Source organism: Belonocnema kinseyi, chromosome 1, assembly GCF_010883055.1.
Source record: "Belonocnema kinseyi isolate 2016_QV_RU_SX_M_011 chromosome 1, B_treatae_v1, whole genome shotgun sequence".
Taxonomy (NCBI): domain Eukaryota; kingdom Metazoa; phylum Arthropoda; class Insecta; order Hymenoptera; family Cynipidae; genus Belonocnema; species Belonocnema kinseyi.
In genome coordinates, this window is record NC_046657.1 from 27,168,362 (window position 1) to 27,178,143 (window position 9,782).

Below are 9,782 nucleotides of genomic sequence, written 5' to 3' on the forward strand. Positions count from 1 at the left end.
AATTTAATTATTTTGCTGGAAATTCAACTATTTTTTTTTAAATAAACTTTTTCGATGAAAATTCATAGTTTTAGTTGAAAATTTAGTTATTTCGTTAAAAATCAAACGATTTTTATGAAAATTCAACTATTTAAAAAAAATCAATTTTTTCGTTGAAAATTCAATTATTTGGTAAAAAATATATATATATTATAATCATACTACTATTATATATTAATAGTTGAATTTCAATCAATATATATAGATTTAAATTCAACTATCAATTTAAAAATAAATTTTTTTCTTAAAAATTCATATTTTTGGTTGAAAATTTAATTATTTGGTAAAAAAATATGTATTTATGGAAATTCAACGATTTAAAAAAAAAACTTTTTCGTTTAAAATTCATATTTTTGGTTAAAAATTAAACTATTTTTATGGAAATTCAACTATTTTTTAAAAATAAACTTTTCTGTTGAAAATTCATATCTTTGTTAGAAAATTTAATTATTTGGTTAAAAATTAAAATATTTGTATGGAAATTCAATTATTAAAAAAAAAAAATTTTTCGTCGAAAATTGATAGTTTTGGTTGAAAATTTAATTATTTCGTTAAAAATTAAACTATTTTTATAGATATTTAATTTTTTTTAAAAGAAAATTATATGTTTGTTGAAAGTTGATTCATTTTAATTTAAAAAGGTACGCATTCAATTGAAAATTTATCTCTTTTTTATAAAATCCATCTTTTTGAATTGAAAATTATCTCTCTCAAATAAAAATATATCTGCTGAATTTTTCAAGAAGAAAAAGAAAAAAAAAAAGAATCTTTTTTAGTTTAATAATTAAACTATTTCATCCAAAATATATATCTGGTTAAAAGTTCGGCTCTCCTATTATAAAATTAATGTTCTTGATCAAAAATCTAACGATTTCTTCAAAAAAGATGTATTTTTTAAAAAGAAATAGTTTTTTTTTTTTCTGGTAGAAAATTAATCCTTCTTGCTTGAAAATGTAGCTAAATTTAGTTGAAAATTTATTTCAAAGTGTAAAATAGTATAAATAATTGTATAACAGGCTTGTAGAATGAAATATATGTTTTAATTTAAAAAAATGTAGATACCTGAGAACCGGTTTGATGACACAGCGGATGTGGCCAAAGGACGCGCGACCTACAAGTTCCCGCATGCAGGTTTCTGCAAACTGAGGTGGATCAGATCTTTCCTCCGTTGGACTTTCCGGTGTTGCATCGGCTTTATCAGAGTGCCTCGCATTCTGCATATTGTAGAGCAACGAGGGAACGATCTTGTCCATGTGGACGGGTTCCCAAATATTTTCCACCAGATCATCAGAAAGGGTTTTCCTCACAACACCCTGCACCGAAGATCCCATAAATTAGAAACGAGCCTCCATAATAATTAAAAAAAAAAAAAATGCAAGGCTAAAATTAAAAAGGGGCTGTAAATCTTTCGCGAGTGAGAATTAAAAAAATATTTTCTTGAGTAGAAAAGGCACAACGATAATGTAGCGGAAAAACGAAATAAAATTTTTTCACGATGAGAAGGGAGTCGCGAACCTCACAATAATAAATAATAAAAAAAAAAAAAACTTTCAAAATTTAAAATAAAACAAATATCAGACTAGTTAACTTTACCCGAAAATAATATTGAAGAGTAAAAAAGAAAAGTTCTGCAGTCACTCTGAACTATGTACCCCACACCACAATAATAATTAATAATCTCAAAAATTCAGCCATCTCTAATTTAAAAAAACGCGATCTCAGCAGTCTTCAAATCAAAAAGGGAGAAAATATTTTGAATTAGAAATAATGGCATCAGTTACCTTCAGTAATTCTGAGCTAAATACCCCACACCACAATATCGGAAACATTTTTCACGGCTAATAAAATTTTTTAAAATTAAAGACTAAATCTAAAAATTGCGCTATTAGAAGTAATAAAAACTTAATTGAAAATGAGAGCATTCAAAGTGAAACTCTTGAATTAAAAAATTTAAAAATTGATGTTTAAAGGTTATTTCAATCAACAATAATTTACAAGTATAAAATGGAAGCTACTAACACTGCCAAATTACAAATTAAATAAATTAAGCAATTTTAAATTCTAATTCCAGCCAGGAATTTGTTAAAAATGGAAAATTCCCTGTTTAAATTCGAAATTTTAATTCTTTTGGAAACATTTGCTGTTCAAATCCAAAATTTTCTCAATTTTAACTAATTGTAAGAATTTGATTTTTTTTTCCAATTCCCTGTTCCAATTCATAATTTAATTTTTTTCTGGAAATACCTCGTAGAATAATAATTTTGTTGGAAAATTTTCCGTTTCAACTAAGTGTAAGAATTAGACTTTTTCTATAATTCCCTGTTCAAATTCGTAATTTTAGTTTTTTTTTCAAAAATATCCCGCTTCAACTTAGAATTCAAATTTGCTCCAGCTCGAAATTTATTGAAAAAAATTTAATTCCTCGTTCCAAGAAAAATTATAATTCTTTTGAATAAATTCCAGTTTCAATTCAGAATTGGTTAAAATTCGAAAATTCCCTGCTTCAGCTCAGAATGAAAATTCTTTGGAAAAATTTCTGTTTCAATTTAGAATTTTGTTCCTGTTAAAATTAAAAGTTAAATTATTTTTATTTTAAATAGTTTACAAATCCTTAAAATGCTTCGAAATTTTATTTAAAGATCTTGAAACATCTACATGTTGTTTCAAAATTTCTAAATTTTAAAAATATTATTCAAAGTTTTTCGCATCTTCTAAATATCTTTTAAAATTACTCGAATTTCAAATCATTTTTCAGTTTTTGTTGTTTAGTTTTGTATATTAAATTTATAATTACTGATTTTAAATGAAGAATCCGATACTTCTAAATATTAATTAACTGATCTTTTTCTTAATTGAAAATTTTGAAATTGCATGATTTTAAAATGGAATATTTTAGACTGAAATTTAATAAAAGTATTTAATTATAAATATATTATTTTGAACTTATTTTAAAATTAAAAAATGGTTATAAAGTTTCAATAAGACGTTCACATTTGTTTAAGACTTTCCAATTGAAACAGTTTAATTTTTAACATTAAAATCTAGAAATTCTAAAATTGTGAACTGAAGCCGTATCGTTTTTTTAAAATAAATTACTATTTATTTTTTAAATCTTAAAATAAATTCAATTTTTAAAATCATTAATTAAATTATTTTCACAGTTGATCAACTAAAAATGTTATCAAAAATCTTCGATTTTGAACGCTTCTAATTTTTAATTCTTTAAGTTTTTAAAACTCTTTTAATTCAAATGTACTCTCAAAAATCTAAAATGGAAAATTTTTAATGCGAAAGATGTTCGAATTATGCATTCCAATTGAAAATGACAACAGTCACTCTTAGCTAAATACCCCACACCACAATAATAATTAACAATCCCAAAAAGACATTTTTGTTCCATTTCATAAACTCAATCTCTGTAATAAAAACAGTCGAACAATTTTTTTTTAAATTATAAATAATCACACCACTAACCTTCAAAAAATTCTAAACTGTATCTCGAATTCCACTATAATAAAAAACTTTTTAAAAAAACTTCTCGCATTAAACGAACCTCATCTTAGCTGCCCAGAACAGAAAACCAAAAAAAATATCAAATTATAAATAATCTCACCTATTACTGTCGCCAGACTTTGAACTATACAAAAAAAAAACTGTATAAAATAAAAAATTATTTTTAAAAATCACATCAGTTACCTTCGCAAGACTCCAAAATAAACCTAAAACCCCACAACACTGATCAATACTAAAAAATAAATAAAAAATATTTAAAAAACGACCCCCTGTTACAATTAGCGAACCTCATCGCAGCTACCTTTCAGTAAAACAATCAAAACATTTCTGAAATTATAAATAATTACACAACTTACCTTCTCAAGACTCTGAAATATATTCTCAACCCCAAAAAATAATTAAAAACCTAAAGAAATCAGCTTTATCACACTTAATTTACCCCATATCTGCTTCCTACAAACTTATAAAGATAAAAACAAAATCGAGTTAAAATAATAGTACCAGTCAATTTCAGCTAAATACCCCACTGCACAATAATGATCAATAACCCCAAAAAGCAACCCATGTCACATTTAACGAACCCTCCCCTCAAAAACCTTCTATTAAAAGAGAAAAAAAAATCAAATGGGAAATAATCGCAAGAGTTACCTTCGCAGGCCTAAAAAATAAACCCGAAACCCCACAATAATAATAAATACTCCAAATATAAACGACCCCCTGTCACATTTTGCGAATCATATCTCAGCTGCCTTAAACTAAAAAAGCAAAATACAAAAAAAAAAATCGAACTAAGAAAAATGGCACCAGTTACCTTCATTCTCTCTAAGCTAAATACCCCACACCATAGTAATAAATGATTTCAGATAGATTTAAAAGACTTCCCAAAGCCTTCAATCATTTCTCAAAGATTAATTTCACAAATATTCCAAATATTAAAAAAATATTTCAAATCTTTCGCAAAGATTAAAAAATAATTCACAAAGATTTGAATGATTTCCAAAATATTTCACAAAGATCTATTTCGAATATTAAAAATCTTCCGAAAATTTTTTTTAAGCAATTCACAAACATTTCAATTATTTCAAAAATATTTCAAAGACTTCAAAAATACTTCTACTATTTCAAAAAAATATAAAATAGATTTCATAGGTTATAAACAAATTTCACATATGTATTTGAAAAAGTTTTCAGATGAATTTTAAAGATTTAACAAATTTTACAAATATTATCAAATATTTCGGAAACATTTCCAAAGATTTCAAAAAAAAAAAAAAAAAGAAAGAATTGAAAGATTTCCAGTTCCGATCATTCGATGAATTTAATCATTCAATTTCAGAGTAACTGCTGTGATATTTTTCATTTGAAATTTGGTTTTTCTGTTTAAGTTAATGCCTGCTCATACGGGGATCGTTGAATGTGACAGTGGGTACCTTTTTGAGGTCGTTGTTTATAATTGTGAGGTGGGGTATTTAGTTTAGAGTGACTGAATGTAACTGGTGCCATAAATGCTAATTCGCATTTTTTTGGCTATTTAATTTGGAGGCAGCTGAGGAAAAGTTTGTTAAATGTAAGAGGCATAGCGGTTTCGAATACTTGATTATTATTGTGCTGTGGGGCATTTAGTTCAAAGTTACTAGAGGTGATTGTTGCGATTATTTTTTATTCAATTTTTTGTGCTGTTTTAGTTAAATGTGAGAAAGATAGTTTCTTGGGACTCTTAATTATTATTGTGAGGTGGGGTATTTAGCTTAGTATGACATTATTTGTGGCTTTTTTAATTCAAGACAGCTGAGGTGCATTTCTTTAAATGTGCGAAGGAGTAGGGCGTTTCTTGGAACTCTTAATTATGATTGTGCTGTGGGGTATTTAGTTAAAATTGACTGAAGGTAATTCTTGCGATATTTTATTCATTTTTTTTCTTTGATGTTCCAGTAATGTGTGAGAAAGACAGTTTCTCGGGATTCTTAATTATTATTGTGGCGTGGGGTATTTAGCTTAGTGTGACATTTTTTTAAATTTAAGTCAGCCGAAATGCATTTCTTTAAATGTTAGATAGGCGGTTTCTTGGAACTCTTAATTATTATTGTGCTGTGGGGTATTTAGTTTAAAGTGACTATACATGCATCTTGCGATTGTTTATTATTCGATTTCTCTTGGCTGTTTCAGTTAAATGTGAGAGAGACTGTTTCTCGGGGTTCTTAATTTTTTTGTGGAATAGGGTATTTAGCTAAGTATGAAATTTTGTTGTTATTTTTTAATTTTAGTCAGCTGAGATGCATTAATTTAAATTTTAGAGGAGTGTTATCTTGGAATTCTTCATTAATATTGTGCTGTCGGGTATTTAGTTAAAATTGACTGAAGGTCAATTTTGCGATATTTTATTCATTTTTTTCTTTGCTGTTTCAGTAATACGTAAAAGAGACAATTTCTCGGGATTCTTAATTATTATTGTGGGGTGGGGTATTTATCTTAGAATGATATTTTTGTGTTGCTTTTAAAATTCAATACAGCTGAAGCGCATTTCATTGAATGTGCGAGGGGCTTTTTCTTGGAACTCTTAATTTTTATTGTGGTGCGGGGTATTTAGTTCAAAGTGACTTAAGGTCACAGTTGCGATTGTTTCCTATTCGATTTTTCCTTGTCGTTTCAGTTAAACGCAAGAGAAACTTTTTCTCGGGATTCTTAATTATTATTGTGAGATGGGGTATTTAGCTTAGTATGACATTTTTGTATAATTTAAGCCAGTTGAGATGCATTTCTTTATATGTTAGAGAGGCAGTTTCTTGGAATTCTTCATTACCATTGTGCTGTGGGGTATTAAGTTCAAATTGACTGAGGGTGAATGTTGTGATTACTTTTATTCGATTTTTCTTTGCTGTTTCAGTTATATGTGAGAAAAACAGTTTCATGGGATTCTTAATTCTTATTGTGGCGTGGGGTATTTAGCTTAGAATGATATTTTTGTATTGCTTTTTAATTTAGTACAGCTGAGGTAGATTTAATTAAGTGTATGAGGGCCTGTTTTTTTTTTTAATTCTTAATTATTATTGCGCTGTGGGGTATGTAGTTAAAATTGACTGAATGTGACTGTTGCGATTATTTATTATTCGATTTTTCTTTGATGTTCCAGCAATATGTAAAAAAGACAGTTTCTCGGGATTCTTAATTATTATTGTGGGATGGGGCATTTAGCTTAGTATAACATTTTTCTTGTTTTTTGTTTTTTGTTTTTTAATTTAAGCCAGCCGAGATGCATTTCTTTAAATGTGCGAAGGGTTGGAGGGTTTCTTGGAGTTCTTAATTATTATTGTGCTGTGGGGTATGTAGTTAAAATTGACTGAAAGTGACTGTTGTGATTATTTATAATTCGATTCTTTCTTTGCTGTTTCAGTTAAATGTGTGAGAGACGGAGGGATTCTAGGGATTCTCAATTATTATTGTGGAGTGGGGTATTTAGCTTAGGATGACAACTGAGACGCATTTCATTAAATGCGAGAGGGCTTTTCCCTGAAATTCTTAATTATTATTGTAGGATTGGGAATTTATTATTTTATTATAATCACTTTAGAAATGCTACTTTGCAGCTAGAATGGAGTTCTTCGAATGTGAAAAGGGGTTTCTTTTCTTACGTTTTCGATTATCACTGACTCTCGAAAATGTTTTTTCTTTTCTCATTCTTCCTCACAAAAAATGTATATCCCGTTTTTAATGTAAGCCCGCGGAATTGAGAATTAAAAAAAAAAAGTCTTACTTGCAGCCCCTGAATTCCAGCAAGTCGAATCTGCTTGCGAATGGCGCTGTCGTCGTGATTGGAGTGACACATGGCAGAGAACTTTGATACAAAGAAATCGTAACGTGTGTGATAAGACGGCGTGTCCTCTTCGATGTTTGCAAATTTAACAAACTGGAAATGGAGAGAAATTTGTGCAACTGCGTTAAAAGATTAATATTGGATTTCAGTAAAGATATGCAGACCAGTAGCGAAACTCAAGCGAAGCGATTGATAACTATTCGGTTAGAGAATCGCTGGGAAATTTAGAGGACTGCCCTATTGAAAATTCCCTTTGATCCAACATCCAATGTTGAAAATTAAAGTCTTATTTTTAAAATGAATTTAGTTTTTTTTTTCAAAAATCAAATACTATAAATATTTGTTGTTTTTTCGGATTGAAAATTCAATTGTGTTGTGGAAAATTCAATAATTTGATAGAAAATAAAAATATTTGGCTGAAAATGAACTTTTTTGTTTAAGAAATTAATATTTCTTGTTCAAAATGCAACTGCTTCGGTAGAAAACTGGAATATTTTATTCAAAATTTGTTTCTTTGGTGTAAAATTTAAAATCTAAATCTGAAAATGTACCTATTTTCCTGAAATTCGTTTTTTTTTGTTTATAAAATTAATTTTTTTTTTATCTAAAAATATAGTTGAAAATTCATATTTTTGGTTAAAATTACACATTTTTTTATTTAAAAAAATATATATTATCGTAGAAAATAAAACTATTTGTTCAAAAATCAAACTACTTATCTGAAAACGTAACTATTTATTGGAATTTTGTGAATCTAAAAATGTAGCTTTTTGTCTGGAAAATTCAAAAATATGGAAGAAAATTAAACTATTTGGTTGAAAATGAACTTTTTAGTTGAAACTTAATTTTTTTTTTGGTTTTGAATACAACTAGTTTGGTAAACAATTTCGTTAACCATTAAAGTATATATTTGAAAGTGTAACTATTTTTTTAGGAATTTCGTTTTTTTTGTGCATGTAAAATTACTTTTGTTTTACCTAAAAATGTAGCTGTTCCATTTTTTATTGAAAATTCTTCCTTTATAAGTTTAAAATTCAACTATTTTGTATAAAAAAAAACATGTATTTGGTTAAAGATTCGTTTATTTATTTAGAAAATTAATGTTATTTGTTTAAAATTCATGATCTTCTTTAAAAATCAACTATTTTATTAAAAATTTGTCTACTTTAGTAAGCTTCAACTCGTCGAAAATTCGTGTATTCGATTAAAAATAACAAATCCCATTTATGGTTCTTAGAAATTTAATCTTTCTTGATTGAAAATTATGTTTCTTAATAAAAATTCTTCTTCTTCGGTTTAAATGTTAACAGCTTTCTAAAAAATTGGACTTTTTAGCTTGAAAATTTATTTTTTGGCGTGTAAAATTATTATTTTTTTAAAATGAAAATTCAGTAATTCTATTTCTGATTGAAATATCCTCCCTCAAAAGTTAAAACTTTATATTTTTGGTTATGGGTTCATATTTTTCGTTTAAAATTCAAATATTGAGGTAGAAAATAAAATTATTTAGTTAAAAATCAAATTTTTTTTTGAGAATGTAACTATTTTTCGAAAAATCGTTTTTTTTTCGCGTGTAAACTTAATTTTTTATCTGAAAATATAGCTATTTCGTTTCTGGTTGAAAATTTTTTCCTTATAAGTAGAAAATTAAACTAGTTGGTTAAAAATTTAAATTTTTGGTTAAAAATTCAACTACTATAGTAGAAAATAAAACTATTTTGTTAAAAATGGAAATATTTACCTAAAAATGTAACTATTTATCAGCAATTCGTTTTTTTACGTAAAATTACTTTTTTTATCTGAAAATGTAGTTATTCCATTTGTGGTTGAAGATTTATTTTTTATGAGTTAAAATTGTTCGATTTTTGGTTTAAAATTAATATTTTTCGTTTAAAATTCAAATACTGTGACAGAAAATATAAATATATGTTTAATAATTAAACTATTTATCGAGCATTAATCTTTTTTGTGTTTAAAATTAATTTTTTGATGTGAAGATATAGCTATTCAATTTTTGGTAAAAAATGTTTCATTTATTAATTGAAAATTCAACTATAAGTTAGAAAATGAATATTTTTTGTTTAAAATTCAACTATTGTTGTGAAAAATAAAACTTTTCGATTAAAATTCACACTATTTCTCTAACAAAATGACTATTTTTCAGAAATTCTTTTTTTTCTGATGCAAAATTAATTTTTTAATTTAAAAGTGTAGCTACATCATTTTTTGGTTAAAAATTATTCCTTTATAAATCGGAAATAAAAATATTTGGTTGAAAATGAACCTTTTTTTGGTAAAAATTCATATTTTTCGTTCAAAATTCAACTATTGCAATTAAAAATAAAACTTTCTGATTAAAATCACATTATTTGTCTAAAAATGTAACTATTTTTCGGAAATTCTTGTTTTTTGTATCTAA

At 26.3% G+C, this 9,782-nt stretch overlaps 1 protein-coding gene across 3 annotated transcripts in view; it reads right to left on the bottom strand.

Moving 5' to 3' along the window:
* LOC117172182 (protein EFR3 homolog cmp44E) overlaps positions 1–9,782 on the bottom strand; it is an 87,757-nt gene that overhangs the window by 31,959 nt on the left and 46,016 nt on the right. For all 3 annotated transcript variants that reach the window (XM_033360018.1, XM_033360022.1, XM_033360029.1), the window contains 2 exons: positions 7,304–7,456; positions 1,102–1,352 (listed from right to left, as the gene is read on the bottom strand). In XM_033360018.1, coding sequence (XP_033215909.1) covers positions 1,102–1,352; positions 7,304–7,456 — 404 coding nt within the window. The remainder of the gene's footprint in view (positions 1–1,101; positions 1,353–7,303; positions 7,457–9,782) is intronic.